The sequence below is a fragment of the Rana temporaria genome, chromosome 10, assembly GCF_905171775.1.
Source record: "Rana temporaria chromosome 10, aRanTem1.1, whole genome shotgun sequence".
Taxonomy (NCBI): Eukaryota; Metazoa; Chordata; class Amphibia; order Anura; family Ranidae; genus Rana; species Rana temporaria.
Window position 1 is genome coordinate 141761507 of NC_053498.1, and position 24356 is coordinate 141785862.

The 24356-nt window shown below is 48.4% G+C and overlaps 1 protein-coding gene and 1 non-coding gene across 2 annotated transcripts; both read right to left on the reverse strand.

Moving 5' to 3' along the window:
- Positions 1 to 1350: 1350 nt before the first annotated feature.
- Positions 1351 to 20972, reverse strand: PRXL2B (peroxiredoxin like 2B). Its single transcript, XM_040326449.1, has 7 exons — positions 20859 to 20972; positions 14152 to 14356; positions 12612 to 12663; positions 10648 to 10711; positions 6616 to 6691; positions 5230 to 5348; positions 1351 to 1723 (listed from the first exon to the last, which is right to left on the reverse strand). The coding sequence occupies exons 1-7, from the start codon at positions 20919 to 20921 to the stop codon at positions 1697 to 1699; spliced, it is 606 nt and encodes a 201-aa protein (XP_040182383.1). The 5' UTR covers positions 20922 to 20972; the 3' UTR covers positions 1351 to 1696.
- On the reverse strand, positions 15000 to 15072 carry TRNAF-GAA. Its single transcript has one exon. It is a non-coding gene; the product is annotated as a tRNA-Phe (tRNA).
- Positions 20973 to 24356: the final 3384 nt, after the last annotated feature.

The following is a 24356-nucleotide window of genomic DNA, read 5'->3' on the forward strand; positions in this document are numbered from 1 at the left end:
TTGCTGTTGTAACACACCTGGGTGGGCTCCGGTCACATCCTCTGCAACCCGAGCCCACCCAGGTCTATAAGAGAGTTTTGTCCTAGATGCATTGAAGCATCACTTCACCCAATAGTTTCATTTCATGTTGAGTCTAGCACGGTCAAAAGCTACTCACCAACTGGGGTGTTGTTGCCCCCGAAAAACAAATTGGCTGTTTTATTCAACTATATATATATATATATATATATATATATATATATATATATATATATATATATATTAGTGCTGTCAAGCGATTACAATTTTTAATCGCGATTAATCGCATTAATGTCATAGTTAACTCACGATTAATCGCGCGATTAAGGAGGTTCACCCTTTAAAAAAAATTTTTTTTTTGTTTTCTTATTTATTTTATTTTTTTTTATAATATTAAATTGTGTTTTTTTTATTTTTTTACATTTTGATCACTTTTATTGCCGTCACAAGGAGTGTAAACATCCCTTGTGACAGCAATAGGTGGTGACAGGTACTCTTTATGGAGGGATCGGGGGTCTAAAAGACCTCCGAGCCCTCCTTTGCACTTCAAAGTATTCAGATCGCCGAAAACGGCGATTCTGAATACTGTGTACTTTTTTAAATCTGGCGCCATTGGCAGCCGAGAAACCCGGAAGTGACGTCATGACGCAGTTTCCGTGGTTTCAATGCGGAGCCTGAATCAAAGCCGTTTACGGCTTAGTGTCAGTCTCCGCCTGAACACAGAACGCGGCGGATGGAGGATCGGGTCTCCCGGTGGGACGGGAGGCCCGGTCAGAGCGGCGAAAGGCGGCGGGAGGGGGGGGATGTCCCCTCCCGCATAACAACCGAGCGGCTTTTAGCCGCATCCGTTGTTATGTTTGGATAGCCGATCGCCCGCTCTAAACAACGGTACCGGGATGATGCCTGCGGCTGCAGGCATCATCCCGGTATAACCCCCGAACGCCGCCTCGTTAATCGCGCGATAAAAAAATTTACGCCGTTAACATGGGTTTGTGTTAACGCCGTTAATAACGCGTTTAACTGACAGCACTAATTATATACATACACACACATATACACACACACACACACATATACACACACACACACACATATACACATATGTATCTTATTTCTTCTTTTTTGTAAAGACCCCCCCCCCCGCTTCTCAATTTCAGTTGGCAGCACCCCCCCAGTTCTCTGCTCCAGGAGGGCCCATGCCTGAAGCTGTGTAAGGGGCCCCATAATTCCTGATGGCAGGGCAGCCCTGGGTATTGGTACAACCCTAGTTTTCATGTTGACACCAGTTCATGAATAAAATAGAAAAAAAAAAAAAAAAGGCACAAAAAAAAAAAAATGCAATGTATGAAATATTATTAGAAATTAATAAATTGCATTAAATTAGGAACATAACAAAGAGGACGGTACAAGGGGACATCGAGTGAGGGGGTGTCAGTGCTAGTACTTGGAGGTAACCGGCCATGAGGATAAAAAAAAAAAAAAAAAAATCCAAAAAGTACTACAATATTAAACAAAATAAAAAAAAATTAACAGTTTGTGAGTCACTTCAGCTAAATCACTTGTACTGAAATCACCAATCAGTGCAAAGTCCCAAACTGGGGGAAGAAGAAAAAAAAAAAGAAAAAAAAAAAGAAAAAAAAAAAAAGAAGAACTTCCTGCGACGCGCCTCGATTCTTCTTCATCTAGTGCAGACTTCATCATTACACTGAAAGAAAGGAAAGTTGCATTAAAAGGTTTTCTGCCAAAAGGGTGTAGGAATGGGGCAGGAACAAGAATTATTGAGGTGGACTCCCTAAAGGCAAACAGACTGGACACTTTGCAAGTGCAGTTGCTCCAGAGCTTTGCGGTCAGAGGAGACCAAAAATCGACCAACAAAGGAGAGGCTCAAGAAGCACAGCAATGATCTGCAGTGGCCTAGCCAGTCTCCAGACCTTAATCCCATAGAAAATATGTGGAGGGAGCTGAAGGTTCGAGTTACAAATCGGCCTCGAAACTAGACATGTGCAATTTGTTTCGTTCTGAATTAGTTTAACAAAATTTGTCGAAATTTGTTAAAGCCCTGGTTCACACTGGGTACGATTTGGAACGATTTGAGATGCGATTTGACATGTTAAATCGCATCTCAAATCGGCGGCAATTGTCGGCAATGGCACTGTCCTAATCAGTGCGACGCCGCATCTGCGATTTCAAAAAGTAGTTCCTGTACTACTTTTTGCGATTTCGGGCCGCGATTTACATTAAATTGCGGCCGAAATCGCGGCAAAATCGCGGCAAAATCGCATCCGCGAAATCGCGGTAAAATCGCGCATTTTACCGCGATTTTGAATTCGCAGCAGTGTGAACCTAGGCAAGGCGGGGTTCCGGCCATACATTTTTTTGCAAGCCAAAATAAATCACATTAAAAATAGTCCCTAAAACATTAACAGCTCCCCAATCATTCCAGAAATCATTGCAAACACTTGCCTTATATCCCCCAGCTCATGTTGTGGGCGTATCCATCATATGTGTGGGCAGATCAATCATATGTGTGGGCAGATCCATCATATGTGTGGGCAGATCCATCATATGTGTGGGCAGATCCATCATATGTGTGGGCAGATCCATCATATGTGTGGGCAGATCCATCATATGTGTGGGCAGATCCATCATATGTGTGGGCAGATCCATCATATGTGTGGGCAGATCCATCATATGTGTGGGCAGATCCATCATATGTGTGGGCAGATCCATCATATGTGGGGGCAGATCCATCATATGTGGGGGCAGATCCATCATATGTGGGGGCGTACCCATCATATGTGGGGGCGTACCCATCATATGTGGGGGCGTACCCATCATATGTGGGGGCGTACCCATCATATGTGGGGGCGTACCCATCATATGTGGGGGCGTACCCATCATATGTGTGGGCGTACCCATCATATGTGTGGGCGTGTGAAGCCCAGTTCACTTTTCTTCCTGGTTTTCAGGGAGAGGTGCATGCTGGGCAATTTTTAGGCACAGTAATGCCCAGAGACTCCTGGGAAATGAGTGTCATTTCCCAGGAGGCAATGGGGTCTTAAGACAGGAAGCTGAACCACCTAGGACCAGGAAATAGGCAGATTATGAAATATGCCTAGTAACAGCCAGATAGAAGTTAGAAGAAAAAAAAAAAAAAAAAGTATTTAAAATTGTATTACTTTAAAGGCAAGCTGTTAATACAAAGTTCATTTTTAGGGTGGAACTCCACTTTAATTTAGAAATATCCAAACAAAAACCTGTTAAAACTGGTTGCCGACCAGCCGGCACAGTTCTACGGCGGCAGGTTGGCTCCCCTGCGCGAGAGCCCGTAGCGCTACGTCGCCTCGTGAAGTGGCCAGTATTGTGCACGTCCACAATGCCGCGCTCTTAAAGGGGATGTATATACACACACACACACACACACACACACGTCCGTGCCATGCTGCCGACGTATATAGTCGTGCGCTGGTTGACAATCAGTTACATGGACTGTAGTGTAAATCTGAAAAATGCAAAAAGCACTAAAAATGCCATAGACAATGCTGTATCCTGGCCTAGGCCAACAAGGCCCAGGCCTAGGGCAGCACGGACAGTGTCCCCGCCGGCTTGCGCTACACTGTTGGGCAAATTAGTTTAGCGCCCCCATAAATCGGCCGCACTGCTTCCAGTATGTGGGCGGTTGGCATTCTACAACTGTGGGGGTGGGGGGGGGGGATTGGCGTCGCTTCTAATTTTTTACCATCCCTGTCCCATTGCAGAGATTTCCCTTCACTTCCTGTCCCATAGCCAAACAGGAAGTGAGAGGAAATCTATGCAAATTAAGGGAATCCATTGCCCCCCCGGCCATCAGAACTAGTGTCCCCACTTCAAATATTCAGGGTGGGTCTTAAACCGCAAGGGGTGTGGCCTTGACAGGAAGGGGTGGGTCATATTTAAATTAGGGGGTGCACGAGTTTAGTCAGGCCTAGGGCAGCACAAAACCTAAATACACCCCTGGCCATAGGTGTGAACCAGGCCTTAAACGGTTTCTTACTGATGTCCTCCGTGAGCTCCCAAACCTCTTTCCCCCTCACCTCTGTTTTTTGTAACAAGCCTTGTACATTAGTTGTGGGCATGTGCGCTGCATCCATCCAGCATAAGAGGGTGGCTACGTTCCTACATACAGCGGGACCAGAGGCGTAGCTTGAAGCTTGTGGGCCCCCCCGATGCAAAAGTTGACCTGGCCCCTGGGCTGTTGTCACCCCGTGCTCCTCTCCATTCAGGAAATGTCTCACAGCTTGTTGTCCCCAGCCAATGAGAACGGAGGGGCGTGGACTGTGGAAGGCAAAGTGGAAGCCCAGTACTGGAGCGTGGCTGTGGGGCCCTTGGGCAGATCGGAGGACATGATAATATGACAGGGAGGCTGCAGGAGCCCCCTGGAGCTAGGGGCAGGGGTTGCGATTGTGACCCCTGCAACCCCTTATGCTACGCCCATGAGTAGAACCATAGAGAATGAACATAGCCTCCCTCTAACAGGAAGCCGATCAATAGCAGCAAATCAAAATTTGGAGGAGGCCGAGAGCAATAGAAGGGCCCGAGTTTGGAATACATGCTTGAAAAGAATAGAGTATGATGATAGGCATGTATAGGCAAGTTGGCAGTAACCAGGGGCGGACTCATGGGGCCCCCGGGCAATAGAAGATTATGGGGCTTACAGATGGCCACCACGCTAGGGGGCAGTGCAGAGGCGGGGCAGCTAAAATCTCAGGATTTTCATATCAAAAGCATGTCGGTTTCAGACATATCAGGGACAGATGTAAAAATCTGTTTTTTTTTGTTTTTTTTTTACATCTGTCCCTGATATGTCTGAAACCGACATGCTTTTAATATGAAAATCCTGAGATTTTAGCTGCCCCGCCTCTGCACTGCCCCCTAGCCATCTGTAAGCCCAGGGGCCCCATAATCTTCTATTGCCCGAGGGCCCCATCAGGGTTGCCGGGCTCAGTAAAACCAGGGACAGTATGTAAAAATCTTTTTTTTTTATTTATTTTTTTACATACTGTCCCTGGTTTTACTGAGCCTGGCAACCCTGATGGGGCCCCCTAGTGGCATGGGGCCCTCGGGCAGTGCCCGAGTGCCTCAATGGTCAGTCCGCCCCTGGCAGTAACACACACATCTAACAAACAGTAGATTTTATACAGTAGGTGGCGCCATCACGTGGCGGTTCCTCACCTCAGGGCGCTGACTGGAGGTCACATCGGCAGTAATCCCCAGCGCTGTGACCAGGCTGTCCAGAGGAACAAAGTCACCGGGAGAGTCCTGAACAAAGTGAAGGAGCGCCTTCTCTCCACCTAGAACATTGAAAATAAATAAATTAGTGCAGACCCGGCACTGCAAGGGTTCAATCAGCAGCCTATGAAAAAATTGATCTTCAAACCCGATTCCCACCGACACAATCCAGAACTCAGAGTCGCATGTCATTGGAAAATACATTGTTTTCTATGAAGGCTGTTCACATCAATGCAGTGCGATTTTTATCCGGTTTAAAAAAAAAAATAAAAAAAAAAGTCCTGTGCGAGTTTAGTGCGGTGCGCATTTAATCTCCAGCTATACCTCAAAAATTGCATTATATTCGCACCTGTCACAACAGAAATCGCACAGCATCAGTGTGAGCCTGGATCAAGTTAAAAGCGGAACTGCAGTCTACTCACATAATTTGCAATACAAACATCTTTGCCATTCTGAAGCTTCCCTCCAACCACTTTGCATATTATTTTATATAAACTGTCATTCTGTACTTGTCAAATATGACCCTGGCTGCAACTTTGACAGCAATTTTAACTGTGGGCAGCTGAAGCTGCTGCCTGTTCACTTCCTGGATTTACACAGAGGCAGCTCTCATTGGCCCTCTTATGACTCACCCCCCCTTCCTGCCAAACTCTCACAAAAGAGCTGTGCATGATGCCATAAGCCTAGGCTTTTTACCAGACAAGAGACAGGAAGTGGGCTGTATAAGGTATTTACTGGCAGAAAAAAATAAATAAAAAAAAGTTTGACTATCCAAAAGTTAAAACAAGGGCAGAAGATGTAATAGATGGAAAGATGAAGAAAAAAAAAAAAAAACGGAAGTTCCGCTTTAAAAAAAGGCAGCAAAACCAAGTTAAATCGGACGATACTACTATGTCGCCACCTTGTGTCTGCTTTGGGGTAAAGCCGTGTATTACTCGTCTATTGCCCTATACGCAGGGATATGCAATTAGCGGACCTCCAGCTGTTGCAGAACTACAAATCCCATGAGGCATAGCAAGACTCTGACAGCCACAAGCATGACACCCAGAGGCAGAGGCATGATGGGACTTGTAGTTTTGCAACAGCTGGAGGTCCGCTAATTGCATATCACCGCCCTATAGTTTATACTAGGGTGAGAAGCCTTGGCTTGAAGCGGCCATTCTGACTCTTGCAATTAAAGAGAACAGGAGTGGATTCAGCTTCACTGCTCAACAGATTGCGTGTATGTGAACTCGGAGTCAGAAAACCGCAGCTTCTCGCACTGCTAGATTGCTTTGCATTTGGCCCCGTTTAAATGCAGTCATGATACTGCATCCGTCTTTTCCTTACCTTTGCTGACCACAAGCATCCCACCGCTCTGTAGGAGATCTCCGCTGAAATTTCCATGGACCCCATCTGCGTTAGCCTGGAAAAAAAAAAAAAAAAAATGTATATACTCGAGTATAAGCCGAGGCACCTCATTTTACCAACTCGAGTATAAGCCTAGGGGCAGGGATATGCAATTAGCGGACCTCCAGCTGTTGCAGAACTACAAGTCCAATGAGGCATAGCAAGACTTTGACAGCCACAAGCATGACACCCAGAGGCAGAGGCATGATGGGACTTGCAGTTTTGCAACAGCTGGAGGTCCGCTAATTGCTTATCCCCGGCCTAGGGTGTCCATGCCTCACTGTGCCCATAACCAGACTGACGTTTAACATGGAAGTCTATGGAAAGGGTGCCCGGGTTTAAAAAAAAAAAAAAAAAAAAAAGTGCTCCCCGGTCGTAGGTCCCCTAGACAACAAACTGCACACTTGTAGAGGAGAAATGGGGCTACATGTGTGCCAAGTTCCGGGTCTAGGGGACCTATGACCGGCCGATACCGGGTCCCCAAAATCACAGGAGAAATTACCGTTTAACATGGGAGTCTATGGAAAGGGTGCCCGGTTTTGGAGAGAGAGAGAAAAAAAACAAAAACAAAAAATAATAAATAAATAAAAAAAATCGGTGCTCCCCAGCCTACAGCCAGTACCGAGTCCCCAAAGTCTGGGAGATCAGGCGCAAAAAGGTGACTCGAAAATAAGCCGAGGGCGGCATTTTCAGCACAAAAAAAAAAAAAAAATATGTGCTGAAAAATTTGGCTTATACTCGAATATATGAATATATAATATTCTATAGCCTCCTTTCTGATGGAACAGGCCATTATGGATGAGGGGGGAGGGGGGCTTTTTATTTTTTTATGTAGTACAGTGTACTACAGTGCTGCACCTAGGGGGTCGGTCTGGAACCTGGGCTTGGTGTCCGATTTGTCCGCCGCAATAATCGCAGTCCCGCTGCAAATCGCTGATCACCACCATTACGAGTATGTGTATAATAAAAAAATAAAAAATAAAAAAAACACACACACACACACACACACACACAGCTATAACTTTTGCGCAAACCAATCAATATACACTTATTGTGATTTTTATCAAAAATATGTATCAGAATACATATTGGCCTAAACTGAAGAAATGTTGATCTTTTTTACAGCAGAAAATATATATATTTTTTTTTAAATCTAAATTGTCTGTCTTTTTATTATTATATTTTAATTATTATATTTTAATATTTTTAGTATATTATATTTTTATTATTTTATTATATAGATTTTATTTTTATTATTATATAGATTTTATTTTTATTATTATATAGATTTTATTTTTATTATTATTATTATATAGATTTTATTTTTATTATTATTTAATAATAATAATAATAATAATAATAATAATAATAATAATAATAATATTATTAATAATATTATTATTATAAACAGGGTTTATATAGCGCCAACAGTTTGCGCAGCGCTTTACATCAGGGAAGACAGTACAGTCACAATACAAATCAATACAGGAGGGATCAGAGGGCCCTGCTCGTTAGAGCTTACAATCTAGAAGGGAGGGTCAAGTGGAACAAAGGGTAGTTAGCTGTGGGGATGATCAGATGGACTCAAATGAAAATACAGCTAGGTGGGGGAAGGGTAGGCTTCTCTGAAGAGGAGGGTTTTCAGGAATCCTCGAAAAGCTAATGGAGAAGAAGATAAGACGGATAGATTGGGGTAAGGAGTTCCATAGGCTTGGAGAGGCTCTGGAAAAGTCCTGGAGACGAGCATTGGAGCAGGTGATGAGAGAGCAGGAGGTCTTGAGAAGAACGAAGAGAACGACTAGGTCATTGATGTAGCTGGGGGCAGAGTTGTGGATGGCATTGTAGGCAATTGTTAGTTTGAATTTAATTTGTTGGATGAGCGGAAGCCAGTGGAGGGATTGACGGAGGGGAAGCAGAGACAGAGCGGTTGGTAAGGTGGATGAGTCTGGCCGCAGCATTCATGGACTAAAGGGGGGATAGAGTACACAGAGGTAAGCCAATGAGGAGGGAGTTGCAGTAATCGAGGCGAGAGATGACCAGGGAGTGAATTAAGAGTTTTGTGGCGTCATTGGTTAGAAAGGGGCGTATTTTGGAGATGTTGCGAAGGTTGAGGCGGCAAGATTTGGACAGTGATTGGACGTGAGGCTTAAAGGAGAGTTCAGAGTCCAGGACTACTCCTAGGACCTTGACATGTGGGGGATGGGCTGATAGTTGTGCCATCAATTTTGACAGAGAGATCAGGGGAAGAGGCACGTGGGGGAGGGAAAATGATAAGTTCCGTTTTGGATAGATTGAGTTTGAGGAAGTGGTGTGACATCCAGACTGATATATCCGATAGTACATTAGTGATACGCGAGGAGAATGAAGGAGTGAGTTGAGGGGCAGAGAAATAGATTTTAGTGTCATCAGCGTAGAGGTGGTATTGGAAGCCGTGGGAGGCTATCAGCTGACCCAGGGAGGAGGTGTAGATAGAAAATAGGAGAGGTCCAAGAACAGAACCTTGGGGGACCCCAACAGAGAATGGAAGAGGAGAGGAGGAAGTAGAGTTGTAAGTAACGCTGAAGGTGCGGTTGGATAAGTGTCTTTGTTTATAGTGCAGAAAAACAAACAAACACAGTAGTGATTAACCACTTAAGGACCGCCTCCTGCACATATACGTCGGCAGAATGGCACGGCTGGGCACGTACAGGTACGTCCTGTACTAGTTACCCAGCCGTGGGTCGCGGGCGCGTGCCCGCTCCCACGACCCGGTCCGAAGCACCGGGACCCGATCGCCGCTGGAGTCCCGCGATCGGTCCCCGAAGCTGAAAAACGGGGAGAGCTGTGTGTAAACACAGCTTCCCCGTACTTCACTGTGGCGGCAGCATCGATCATGTCATCCCTTTTATAGGGAGACACAATCGATGATGTCACACCTACAGCCACACCCCCCTACAGTTGTAAACACAGATGAGGTCACACATAACCCCATCAGCGCCCCCTTGTGGTTAACTCCCAAACCATTTTTTACTGTGAAAATGACAATGGTCCCAAAAATGTGTCAACATTGTCCAAAGTGTCCGCCATAATGTCGCAGTCATGAAAAAAAATAAATAAAAAAAAATAAAAAAAAAAAACGCTGATCGGCGCCATTAGTAGTAAAAAATAAATAAATAAAAATGCAATAAAACTATCCCCTATTGTGTAAATGCTATAACTTTTGCACAAACCAATCGATAAACGCTTATTGCGATTTTTTTTACAAAAAATAGGTAGAAGAATACGTATCGGCCTAAACTGAGGACATTATATATATATATATATATATATATTTCTTGGGGGGTATTTATTATAGCAAAAAGTAAAAAATATTGCATTTTTTTCAAAATTGTCGCTCCATTTTTGTTTATAGAAAAAAAAAAAAAAAAAAAAACGCAGAGGTGATCAAATACCACCAAAAGAAAGCTCTATTTGTGGGGAAAAAAGGACGCCAATTTAGTTTGGGAGCCACATCGCACGACCGCGCAATTGTGAGTTAAAGAGATGCAGTCCCGATTTGCAAAAAGGGGCCTGGTCCTTTAGCTGCATTTTGGTCTGGGTCTTAAGTGGTTAAATACCACCAAAAGAAAGCTTTTTTTTTGGTGAAAAGTAAAAAAAAAAAAATTCTCAAAATTGTCTTTGTTTATAGTGCAATAAAATTATAAATAAAAAAAATTAAAGCATAAAGCAGAGGTGATCAAATACCACCAAAAGAAAGCTCTGTTTGTGAGGGAAAAACATTTTTCTTTAGGTACACCGTCGCACGACCACGCAATTGTTAAAGTAATGCAGTGCCGCATCGCAAAAAATGGCCTGGTCTTATAGGGGGCGGTAAATATTCCTGAGCTGAAGTGGTTACACACAGAGCAGCTGAGAACGCATTCATTAGCACACTTTATATACCTGTGAAAAGCATTAAAATATGGAACGTTGTGATATTTTCACGTTTCTCACCTTTGTGACGATATCTCGCACCTTCTTCCCCAGAGCGGCTGGGACTATAGATAGCGCATTGTATCTGAAAGAGCAGAATGGAGAGATACATTACATCGTATATATTTATTCTGTACAGTATATAATATATTTTTTTATTGCACAATGGTAAAAAAAAAAAAAAAAAGGATATTGCGTATCCTAAGGAGTCATTACACAGCACATGTACTGGTAGTCATAAAATTTGTAATTTTTTCAATGTTATTTTTTAGGTACTTTTATCTGCACTGTGGGCTCATGTACACTTGGGTTTGGACAAAACCTGAAAGAAAGGGGGGGGGGGGCATTCCCTCCCAATCAACTGGCCAGTGCATTCCCCACCTCCACAGATACATATGCACAAATGCACAAAGGGGTAGGGATGGCCCATGACATCATTGACCTAACATAGCTACATAACTACATTGGGTCATTGATGAGCATGGGTTTGGTCTGAACTTGGGTTTGGAAGGAAGCGGTCACTCCTACCCAATCAATTGTGGTCAGGGCATTCTCTGCCCCTGTTGAAGTGTGTACACAAGGGGGCGCATTCCCCTCCCCCACAGATATGTATACACAAAGGGGTGAGGATGGCTATGAAATCATTGACCCAATACATGACCACATTAGGTCAATGGCATAGCAGATTACCAAGGATGGACATGGGCTTGGCATCAACTTGGGTCGAACCAGACTGTACACCTGTAAGGGGCCCGGATGGCAACCCCCCTTTTTTTTTTTATATATATATATATATATATATATATATATATATATATATATATATATTTAAAGGGCTCCGAGGTCCCCATGTGGCAAACCCCCCCCCCCCCTTTTTTTTAAATTATATATATATATATTTTTTTTTATTAAAGGTCCCAGAGGTCCCCAGATGGCTACCCCCCCCCCTTTTATTTTTTATATATATATTTTTCTTTATTTCTCCTTTTTTGTTAAGGCCCCCCCGCCTCTCAATTCGCGGCAGCCCACCCCGCTTCTCAATTCGCGGCAGCCCCCCCCCCCGCTTCTCAATTCGCGGCAGCCCCCCCCCGGCTTCTCAATTCGCGGCAGCCCCCCCCCCCCCGCTTCTCAATTTCAGGGGGCCCCAAGCCTGAAGCTGTGTAAGGGGCCCCATAATTCCTGATGGGTGCCCTGCATGGATGCACCACTTTACAGACAGACTAAGGGGACCCCCCCCCCCTTAATCTAAGGGGACCCAACCCCAGGCACGATGTTTAAAAGGAATATTTATTTTTTGTTTCACTTTAAGCATTAATAAAATCACAAATCCCCAAACACTTTTCATGGCAATAACTTGCATATTAACCTTTAAAATGAGGACTTGATTTTTCATGTTCGTGTCCCATAGACTTTAATAGGGTTCTATTGCCTGTTCTGATCGCAAACTGAACCGGCGGGTGTTTGGCCCATCCATATTTAGGGGTGTACTCACTTTTGTTGCCAGCGATTTAGACAGAGGCAGCTCTAGGCTTTGTGAGGCCTTAGGCAAAATTTAGACATGAGGCCCCACTCGAAATTCCCAAAATTCAAGAAAAATGGCTGCAGAAAGATGCACGGATCTAGCACACAGGTGATCAGCACCCTCCTCACCCATCAGATATATGCAGCCAACATAACATCTGGGACCCAGCAAGGTGACAGCAGGGAACACAAAACACAGGGGAGTGCCGGAGGTGGTGGCACGCCATCCTGGTGATCACAGGCAAATTAGACGGCCGTGAGACCCCTGTGAGTGGGAGGCCTTAGGCGACCACCTAATTTGCCTAATTAAAAAGCCGCCTCTGGGTTTAGACATTAACGGCTGTGTGTTGAGTTATTTTGAGAGGACAGCAAATTTACACTGTTCTACAAGCTGTACACTCACTACACAACATTGTAGCAAAGTGTAAATAAAGCATTAATAATTCAGACACACATGGACTCACCTCTTAAACCCCAACTCCTTGTAGCTCTGCTTTGATTCATCGAGAAATAACTCTAGAAATAAATAGAAAGTTACAGTTGCTTTTTACATTGTACATTGACCTTCGTAAAATCAAAAACAGACAAAAAAACAAAACAAAACAAAAAAACAATGTTGGCTGTATTTATTTCTTGATATCACCAAATAAATTCCTCTCCTGGCATTCACAGAGACACCACTTATGTGCATATGTTTGTACTCATAGCCCCCCCCCCCCCAAGCTCTAGCCACGGCCGCCCCCCCCCCCCCCCAAGCTCTAGCCACGGCGGCCGCCCCCCCCCCCCAAGCTCTAGCCACGGCGGCCGCCTCCCCCCCCCCCCCAAGCTCTAGCCACGGCGGCCGCCTCCCCCACCCCCCCCCCCAAGCTCTAGCCACGGCCGCCGCCTCCCCCAAGCTCTAGCCACGGCCGCCGCCTCCCCCAAGCTCTAGCCACGGCGGCCGCCTCCCCCCCCCCCCAAGCTCTAGCCACGGCGGCCGCCTCCCCCCCCCCCCAAGCTCTAGCCACGGCCGCCGCCTCCATCCCCCCCCCCCAAGCTCTAGCCACGGCCGCCGCCTCCCCCCCCCAGCTCTAGCCACGGCCGCTGCCTCCCCTCCCCCCCCCAAAGTTCTAGCCACAGCCGCCGCCCCCCCCCCCCCCCCCCAAGCTCTAGCCACGGCCGCCGCCTCCCCCCCCCAAGCTCTAGCCACGGCCGCCGCCCCCCCCCAAGCTCTAGCCACGGCCGCCGCCCCCCCCCCCCCAGCTCTAGCCACGGCCGCCTCCCCCCCCCCCAAGCTCTAGCCACGGCGCCTGCCTCCCCCCCAAGCTCTAGCCACGGCGCCCGCCTCCCCCCCCCCCCCCCAAGCTCGTGGATAATTCTACCACTTTATAAAACTCTGGTTCGGCTACATTTGGCTTATTCCACGCAGTTCTGGTCACCAATCCTCAGAAGGGATGAGCTGGAGAGAGTCCAGAGAAGGGCAACTAAATTAATATGGGGACTGGAGGACCTCAAATTATGAGGAACTGCAAATCGCTAAATTTATTCTCCCCGGAGAAGAGACGCTTGAGAGGAGATATGATAGCGATATACAAATCTCACCGGTGATCCAAATGTAAGTAAGAAACTTTTCAGTCCCAGGAGTGCAAGAGGACACACAATGAGATTGGAAGAGAAGAGGTTTAAGGGGGGTTTTCACTGTCAGGGCGGTAAGGATGTGGAACACTCTTCCACAATGGGTGGTGTCAGTCTTGCCGATAGTTTTAAAAGACTCTTGGACATGCATCTTTACGTAAAGAATTTAAGGGGATATGGGAATTTTTTTTTTTTTTTTACACACACCCCTATACAGATTGCACTTGTCTTTATTCAACCTTACAACCATGTTACTAGGTTAATTGGCTGAGGATCCCTATGTGGATGGAGGCGACTTGAATGGGCAAAGTGACAGGGTCTCTTTAGTTTTACGGTGTAGCAAGCAGCTCCAGTATTTCCCAGTTACCGACTACATACTGCACTACGTACCTCCTGTGAAATATTTGCCATCCAGGAACTCCTGCAGTCCTAAAGTTTCTGGGCCGATCCCTATGAGCCGGATCTGGTTGGCATCAAAGGATTCCTTCAGCTGCGACACGTCTTTCGCAATCCAGCGACAGATCTGGCAGCCGAACCTCCGCAGGAAAAAAAGGACGCTGGTGTTGTCTTTCCACAGAGTTTGTAATTCTACCGTCTAAAAAAAAAAAAAAAAATTATATATATATATATACACATTATGTATTTGGGCATATATTGTAATATATAATATACTGTATTTTATCATATGTATTTATTTTCATAGTAGGGTATATTCTTTCATATATAATATACTATGCATATGGACATATGGCGGAAGTCGCTGGATTTTGCGTAGCCTGTGCAACGAGTAAATAGATATCCAACATGTCAAGCCATAAAATTTCACATGCCCGTGAAGCAGCAGGGCTTGTGACCGACTGGGGAAGGGGAGGCTGGGAGAGAAAGAGAAAAAAAAGAGAAAGAAAGAAAAAGAGAAAAAGAAAGAGAAAAAGAAAGAAAAAGAAAGAGAAAAAGAGAGAGAAAGAAAGAGACAAAAAGAGAAAGAAAGAGACAAAAAGAGAAAGAAAGAAAGATAAAAAGAGAAAGAGAAACAAAAAAGGCCACTTTCGTTTGGCACAGAGTGGCCCTGATCCTCTTCTGGTGTCTCTCTGCAGCTCTCGCAGCTTTTCCCCAAATCACATAAGGCCCTAGAAGCGCTCTCCCGAGGGGGGTGGGGGTTATGGTAGGGTTTAAATTGGGTTGCATAAAAGCCAGGATGTATTTAGGAAAAAAAAAAAAAGAAGATGTATTTTGTGATCTGCCGAAACCCGGGATCGAACCAGGGACCTTTAGATCTTCAGTCTAACGCTCTCCCAACTGAGCTATTTCGGCTCACTGGGAGGGATCAAATGTTTTTTAAAAGTAAGGAGAGTTTTTTTTAAAGCGTAGAAATTCTGTTTTGCAGTGGGGTTGCCCCTCAGTATTACTGGGGTTCAATTCTTATTTGGGTCCAGGGCTCAAAATAAAGCAAATTGACTTCCCTTCCTGCAGGCTCCTATACACTGCATGACGAGTCCCACTTCTGGCCTCCCGCGCCCCCCCCCCCAGCAGTCACGGGCTCACTTTTGGCCTCCCGTGCCCCCCCCAGCAGTCATGGGCCCACTTCTGGCCTCCCGCGCCCCCCCCCCCCCCCAGCAGTCACGGGCCCACTTTTGGCCTCCCGCGCCCCCCCCCCCCAGCAGTCACGGGCCCACTTTTGGCCTCCCGCGCCCCCCCCCCCCCCAGCAGTCATGGGCCCACTTCTGGCCTCCCGCGCCCCCCCCCCCCCAGCAGTCACGGGCCCACTTCTGGCCTCCCGCCCCCCCCCCCCAGCAGTCATGGGCCCACTTCTGGCCTCCCACCCCAGCAGTCATGGGCCCACTTCTGGCCTCCCGCACCCCATTTTTTTTTTATTTCACCTCCCCCAGACACAAATAAGAATTTAAAGAATAACTAAAAAGGCACAACTTTTTTTTCCCCGACTTTGATAGAGTGGAAAGGGATGAGAGCCCATGACATTTTTATCACAATCTGTGTCGCCGATCATCTTTCTCCTGGTGATCATTATTGCCAAGAGTGAAAGAATGGGGGATGTCACCAAAACAGTAAATAGAGAGGAAATCTTCCAAAAGGGTCCCTAGTTTCCAGTGACAACCAGGGGATTCCCTCACTGTGGAGGGATTTCCTCTCACTTCCTGTTTTGGCTATGGGACAGGAAGTACCATAATACCATATGCATGCCAACACATTAGCGCCAGGAGAAAAGGTTGGTCTTTAGTTCGAATTTAAAGTGGTTCCAAACGCAGAAGGTTTTATTTTAACCTTAATGCATTCTCTGTATTAACCAATCAATGACTTTCCCATAGCAGCCACTCTGTGCAGAATCATCTATCTCTGTATAAAAGTAAAATAAAAAAAAAGTGTGTGTGTGAATTCACTTTGCGAACACTGAACTGCCTCTCAGCCAATCAGGTGCTCGGGTCTGTTACCTGTCACCAGATTGGCTGAAACGTTAAGTGCTGTGATTGGACGTCTGACAGAGGACGGAAGACGACATCGAGAAGCGTGCAGGACAACCCCGCTGACCCACTGCGAGACAGGTCAGACGATGCACACTGGCAGCATTAGATGGTGCACAGTAGCGGCAATTGACGGGCACACTGGCAGCATTAGATGGTGCACAGTAGCAGCAATTGATGGAAACACTGGCAGCATTTGATGGTGCGCAGTAGCGGCAGTTAATGGGCACACTTGCAGCATTTGATGGTGCGCAGTAGCGGCAGTTAATGGGCACACTTGCAGCATTTGATGGTGCGCAGTAGCGACAGTTAATGGGCACACTTGCAGCATTTGATGGTGCGCAGTAGCGGCAGTTAATGGGCACACTTGCAGCATTTGATGGTGCGCAGTAGCGACAGTTAATGGGCACACTTGCAGCATTTGATGGTGCGCAGTAGCGGCAGTTAATTGGCACACTGGCAGCATTTGATGGTGCACAGTAGCGGCAGTTAATGGGCACAGTGGCGGCAATTGATGGTGCACAGTGGCTGTGCTTGACGGTTTTTTTTTCAGTTTGCGCCCCCCCAAAATTTGAGCACCAGCCACCACTGGTTCCTGTAAAGCAGAAACAGCGATCGATGTCTTCCAGTAGTAAAAGCCCCTCCCCCACAGTTCATGAACACTCCCTAGGCACACAGTATTAAACCTTTGATCGCCCCCGATGTTAACCCCTTCCCAGCCAGCTTCATTCGTACAGTTTAGTAACAGTAATCACAGTTTTAGCGTCACCGTTTCCCAAAAAGTGTCAAAAGCATTACTACTCTCCTTGGGGCACCCAAAAGTGTCCCAGGCCGCTAAAGTGTTCAGGTTTGGCTTGAAGAAAAAGGTGGCAAGTTGCAACCCTAGGGAAATGGCTAGTCAATAAGTAGCTTTCATTTACAGGCCCCTTCCCTTTCTGAATTAACTCATTCACTGTGTTCATTCACAAACGGAAGCATAGCAAACAGTTTACTATGTTTGCGTTTTGGGGGAGCACATCCTAATTCAATAGACAGCACACACCTATGCTCTCCTCATAGGCTTAGAGACAGCAGTGGTAGCCATTGGCTCTCCGGCTGCTGTTAATCCCAGCTAGTGACCATGGAGTGGGATGGGGCTGAGCTGCACTGTGTAGGTCAATGGATACACACAGCGAGCCTGGGAGTGCTTGCTATGGGGGCACTCAGCAGGGGGACCCCAGAATAGGAGGATTGGGGTTGCTCTGTGCAACAAAACAAAACAAAAAAAAGGGTTTTGTGTTAGATCAGGGGTGCCCAACAAGTGGCCCGGGAGCCATATGTGGCCCGTGGAGCCCTCTGATGTGGCCCACGACCTCAGTTTGAAAGCAGCCACAACCTGGGCTGCTTTCAAACTGATCCAGCGGGTTACCTGCACTGAGCCATAGACTTCTATTACCTGCGAGTTTTGTGAGCTTTCTGAAAGTGCACCACACCTACAGGATATAATAGAAGAAGTCTATAGCAAAGTGAAGCTAACCTGCAGGAAAGCCACAGGTAAACTGTACTGCACTAAACAATGCATCAGTGTGAAAGCAGCCTTAGGCCCCTTTCACACAGTCAAGTATAGAGTAGGCTCTATAGAGTAGAGTGGGCTGCCATCCACCCGCTCATTGTGGCCCGCAACCGGTTACCAAGTCGCTTAAGTGGCCCTTGCTCTTCAAGAGGTTGGGCACCCCTGTGTTAGATCCTCACTCTGTTGAAGGCCCCCGGGTGCCCCTTATAGCTGAGATTTCCAATCCGCAATGTCAGACGTCTCCAGGGGGGCGGACTGACCATTGGGACTGCCCGAGGGCCCCATGCCTCTAGGGCCCCCCCCCCCCCCCATCAGGGTTGCCAGGCTCAATAAAACCAGGGACAGTATGTAAAAATCTGTGTTTTTTTAACATCTGTCCCTGATATGTCCTAAACCGACATGCTTTTGATGTTAAAATTCTGAGATTTTAGCTGCCCCGCCTCTGTAATGCCTCCTGGCGTGGTGGCCATCTGTAAGCCAGGGGGCCCCATAATCTCCTATTGCCTGGGGGCCCCATAATCTTCTTTTGCCCGGGGGCCCCATGAGTGGTCAGTCCGCCCCTGGGACGTCTTCATTTCTATTTGGACAATTTACCTTTAACAGAAATCCAATGACAGAGAGGGGAGCACAGCATGTGAGGGAGGAGGTCGGCAATTCATGGCGGTGTGATAGAGGAGGAGGAGGAACATGGGCGTCCGCTGAAATTTTTTCAGAGGGGGGTGCTTTGGCAGCGGCGATACACAGTCGCATTTTACCCTTTCTTCAAACCTCCAGTGCAGGTTAAAAGCGCCCCCCACGTTAAAATACCCCACTGTGCCCCCTGCATCTTTCAATATCTCTTTGTCACTACTGTGTACCCCCCTCTCCACAACTACACCTCTGGACCCCTTTACATTACACAGCACCCTGCATCACTGGACCCCTTTACATTACACAGCACCCTGCATCTCTGGACCCCTTTACATTACACAGCACCCCACAGCTCTGGACCCCTTTACATTACACAGCACCCCACAGCTCTGGACCCCTTTACATTACACAGCACCCTGCACCTCTGGACCCCTTTACATTACACAGCACCCCACAGCTCTGGACCCCTTTACATTACACAGCACCCCACAGCTCTGGACCCCTTTACATTACACAGCACCCTGCATCTCTGGACCCCTTTACATTACACAGCACCCCACAGCTCTGGACTTCTTTACATTACACAGCACCCTGCATCACTGGACCCTTTACATTACACAGCACCCTGCATCACTGGACCCTTTACATTACACAGCACCCTGCATCACTGGACCCTTTACATTACACAGCACCCTGCACCTCTGGACCCCTTTACATTACACAGCACCCTGCACCTCTGGACCCCTTTACATTACACAGCACCCCACAGCTCTGGACCCCTTTACATTACACATCACCTTGCACCTCTGGACCCCTTTACATTACACAGCACCTTGCACCTCTGGACCCCTTTACATTACACAGCACCCTGCATCACTGGACCCCTTTACATTACACAGCACTCTTTTCCCTTGATTGAAACACTACACTACATTGACAGTATATTTATTTCAGGTCAAAAAGAAGAACCTTTTGAAATGAGGGACAAATGCTGCTCCTGGCTCTCCCTGGCGATTCCAGGGGGGGGGCAAACAACCCCCCTTGCCCTATGGAGCGGATGCCCATGAGGAGGAAGATGATGCAACTGAGCAGCTGTGTTACTGCAGACCATCATCACTACATATCCCAGCAATGATAAAGTGGGGTGACACACGGGGGGGGGGGGGGTTCAGGGTGGAGGGTCTACTCTCCACTGTATAGAAGTACAGCTCTTCTATTAACCCTTGTGTTGCCAGAGCCGTATTTGCATTCGTTGTAGACATTTAAAAATAAATGGAGTGCGAGAAAGAGCGAGCGAGAGAGGGAGCGCAAGAGAGAGAGAGCACAAGAGAGAGAGAGCACAAGAGAGAGAGAGAGCACAAGAGAGAGAGAGAGAGAGAGCACAAGAGAGAGAGAGAGAGAGAGAGAGAGGGGGAGAACAAGAGAGAGAGCACAAGAGAGAGAGCACAAGAGAGAGAGAGAGAGCACAAGAGAGAGAGAGAGAGAGAGCACAAGAGAGAGAGAGAGAGAGAGCACAAGAGAGAGAGAGAGAGAGCACAAGAGAGAGAGAGAGGGAGCACAAGAGAGAGAGAGAGAGAGAGAGAGAGAGAGAGAGAGAGCACAAGAGAGAGCACAAGAGAGAGCACAAGAGAGAGCACAAGAGAGAGAGAGAGGGGGGGAGCACAAAAGAGAGAGAGAGAGAGGGGGGGCACAAAAGAGAGAGAGAGAGAGGGGGGGGGCACAAAAGAGAGAGAGAGAGGGGGGGAGCACAAAAGAGAGAGAGAGAGAGAGCACAAAAGAGAGAGGGAGAGAGAGAGAGGGAGAGAGAGAGCACAAGAGAGAGAGAGGGGGAGAGAGAGAGAGAGAGAGAGCTGCCACTTGTATAACTGAAGTCAATGCAAGTCGGACCAAAAGTAGTGCAGGAACCTTTTTCTAAGTCGGAGCGAATCAAGTCTCACCGATTAGAGCGGTATCACAATCTAGTGCAATAATTTTTTTTTTTAATTAAGCTTTGACAATAAAACCTGGAAGCTGATTGGTTTCTATGCAGAGCTGCACCAGATTCTGTGTTCGATGTGAACGCATGCTTCATGGCCATGGCAGTAATTACCCCCCCGGTTTCTTTCAAGGGAATGGGGCTGCCCTGCAAGCACCCTCCATTCACATCCAGCGCATACGCTAGTGCAGGGTTGAAGGGGTTAAAGCAGGCAATACAACAACGCCTCATTGCCTGTCAAATGCTCTCTGAAGCACGATCTGAATGCAGACTGCTCTTCGGAGAGCAAAGCTCGTGTGAGCAAGCCTTTACTTTTTCCTCCATTATTAATAAATAATACATTCAGCAGGGATGGTGGAGACCCCTCACAATGGAGATCTACAGACAATAGAAAGCGATGGGCGGGGTTTATCTCAGTTTGGGGTGGAGTGCCCCTTGAAGCCACACATGAGAGAGATCTCACCTCTCCGGTAACGGCATTTTTCACCAGGATGGCGCCGAGCTTGGCCAGATCTACGTTCCCCATCTCTCCTCTGTGATTCTAATGTCTGCAGCCAACTCCCTGACTTCCTATTATCAGTTCAGGGGCCAGCCAATCACAGGACCAGTATGGCAGTGGGCATGGAGAGAGGGGAGGGCTGGCCCTCCTTATATGGTCATAGAGGCGGGGCTCAGTTGCATAAGCTGCTCCCTTTCATAACACTGCAGTTATCTGGGGCTGAAGTCACAATTGTGTAATTCCTGCTGAATGTATCACTTTGTATCTCTTTGTATCACTTTGTATCTCTTTGTATTACTTTGTATCACTTTGTATCTCTTTGTATCCCTTCAATGTTGCAATTTCTGTTATTTTGTGTCTTTTTTTTTAGAATGAAGATCTGCATCTAAACAGCTGTTAGCCTGAAAAGTGATCCATATACAAAGATCCATAGATCGCCTATAAGGGCTCATTTACACCACAATCTCCGCGCTCGCTGTGCGTTTGCGTCCGTTTAATGCATTTTTAAAAAAATACTGTTTTCATTTATTTCAATGTAATAAATGCCAAGTTGCCTTTATCGCTAGAATCACACCAATGCGTTCGGCGTGCCCTGCGTTTGTGCGGGCAGAGCAGATCAAGTACTTAAATGGGCAGCTGTACCTGCACTCCTCTGACTCGTTTTCAGCAAACAGCGGGCTACAGTCAGCTGTCAGCTGATGTCACAGAGTCCAATCCAGGCTCTGGAGTGATCCTGACTTTAATGTTGGGATGAGGGGCAGCCCATCCATTAAGGTGCCGCCCAGGGTCATCTTAATGCAAGGGCACTCCTGGGCACTGCCTAGGGGCCCCAGGTACATGGGGGCCCCACAATAATCTTGCATTACATCATACTTGCCAACTGTCCCAGAAACTATACTGTGCCCTCCTGACCCCCCATATACTGTGCCCTCCTGACCCCCCTATACTGTGCCCTCCTGACCCCCCTATACTGTGCCCTCCTGATCCCAGTGTTGTACCCTCCTGACCCCCCATACTGTGCCCTCCTGATCCCCCTATACTGTGCCCTCCTGATCCCAGTGTTTTGCCCTCCTGACCCCCCCCTGTACTGTGCCCTCCTGATTCCAGTGTTGTACCCTCCTGACCCCCCCCCTGTACTGTGCCCTCCTAATCCCAGTGTTTTGCCCTCCTGCCCCCCCCCCGTACTGTGCCCTCCTGATTCCAGTGTTGTACCCTCCTGACCCCCCTGTACTGTGCCCTCCTGACCCACCTATACTGTGCCCTCCTGATCCCAGAGTTGTGCCCTCCTGACCCCCCCTGTACTGTGCCCTCCTGATCCCAGTGTTTTTCCCTCCTGACCCCCCTGTACTGCGCCCTCCTGGCCTCAGTGTTGTGCCCTCCTGACCCCCCCTGTACTGCGCCCTCCTGATCCCAGGGTTGTGTCCTCCTGACCCCCCCCCATACTGCGCCCTCCTGATTCCAGTGTTGTGCCCTCCTGACCCCCCCTGTACTGCGCCCTCCTGATCCCAGTGTTGTGCCCTCCTCCCCCCCCCCCCCATACTGCGCCCTCCCGATCCCAGTGTTGTGCCCTCCTGATCCCCCTGTACTGTGCCCTCCTGACCCCCCTGTACTGCGCCCTCCTGATCCCAGGGTAGTGTCCTCCTGCCCCCCCCCCCCATACTGCGCCTTCCTGATCCCAGTGTTGTGCCCTCCTGACCCCCCCTGTACTGTGCCCTCCTGATCCCAGTGTTGTGCCCTCCTGACCCCCCTGTACTGCTCCCTCCTGATCCCAGTGTTGTGCCCTCCTGACCCCCCCCTGTACTGCGCCCTCCTGATCCCAGTGTTGTGCCCTCCTGATCCCCCTGTACTGCGCCCTCCTGGCCTCAGTGTTGTGCCCTCCTGACCCCCCTGTACTGCGCCCTCCTGATCCCAGTGTTGTGCCCTCCTGACCCCCCCCCTGTACTGCGCCCTCCTGATCCCAGTGTTGTGCCCTCCTGATCCCCCTGTACTGCGCCCTCCTGGCCTCAGTGTTGTGCCCTCCTGACCCCCCTGTACTGAGCCCTCCTGATCCCAGTGTTGTGCCCTCCTGACCCCCCTGTACTGCGCCCTCCTGATCCCAGTGTTGTGCCCTCCTGACCCCCCCCCCCTGTACTGCGCCCTCCTGATCCCAGTGTTGTGCCCTCCTGACCCCCCCCCTGTACTGCGCCCTTCTGATTCCAGTGTTGTGCCCTCCTGATCCCCCTGTACTGTGCCCTCCTGACCCCCTGTACTGCGCCCTCCTGATCCCAGGGTTGTGTCCTCCTGACCCCCCCCCCCATACTGCGCCTTCCTGATCCCAGTGTTGTGCCCTCCTGACCCCCCCTGTACTGTGCCCTCCTGATCCCAGTGTTGTGCCCTCCTGACCCCCCTGTACTGCGCCCTCCTGATCCCAATGTTGTGCCCTCCTGACCCCCCCCTGTAATGCGCCCTCCTGATCCCAGTGTTGTGCCCACCTGATCCCCCTGTACTGCGCCCTCCTGATCCCAGTGTTGTGCCCTCCTGATCCCCCTGTACTGCGCCCTCCTGATCCCAGTGTTGTGCACCACTGACCCCCCTGTACTGTGCCCTCCTGATCCCAGTGTTGTGTTCTCCTGACCCCCCCTGTACTGTGCCCTCCTGATCCCAGGGTTGTGTCCTCCTGACCCCCCTGTACTGTGCCCTCCTGATCCCAGTGTTGTGTTCTCCTGACCCCCCCTGTACTGTGCCCTCCTGATCCCAGGGTTGTGTCCTCCTGACCCCCCTGTGCTGCGCCCTCCTGATCCCAGTGTTGTGCCCTCCTGATCCCCCTGTACTGTGCCCTCCTGATCAGAGGCGTCTCTAGGGGGGGGCCAGAGGGGGCCCTGACCCCCCCAAGATTATGCTGTGCCCCACCATGTGCCCCCCCAAAAAAAAAAAAATTTTTTTTTTTTTTGCTTTTTTTTTTTTTTTTTTCGGGCCGCCGCTGGAGTAACAGTCTCTCCTGAGAGGGAGAGCGTCCTCAGTCAGCTCTGCGGGGCATTCCTCCCCCTCCCTCTGCTCGCTGACACTGCATAATGCGAGCGTTCACACAACCACAGCTGCCCGATCTGCTCCTTCCCCTGCATCCTCATTGGCACGGAGAAGAGCGAGTTGCAGAAAGGACTCCATGAGCACTGTGGGGGAGGGGGGCCCAAGCCTTCATCTCAGTTACTGAAAAAACAGACTGATTTCTCCCGTCCTTAGGACAGGAGAACCAGCCTGTAAATTCTGAGAGTGGTGACTGCAAGCTGAGCCAAGTGTCAGTCTATGACACTCTTTTACAGCCCAGCGAGTCCAGCCACCACTCTCCTCACATACGAGCAGGGAGGAATACAGCTCTTCCTCCTTCTCCTTTCAGTCCCACCCACACTATCTCGGTTTGCTGTATCTGAAGAGAGGGGATGTGTGTTCAGGAAATATGAAAATCAGCAGCATGTGTGTGAATGA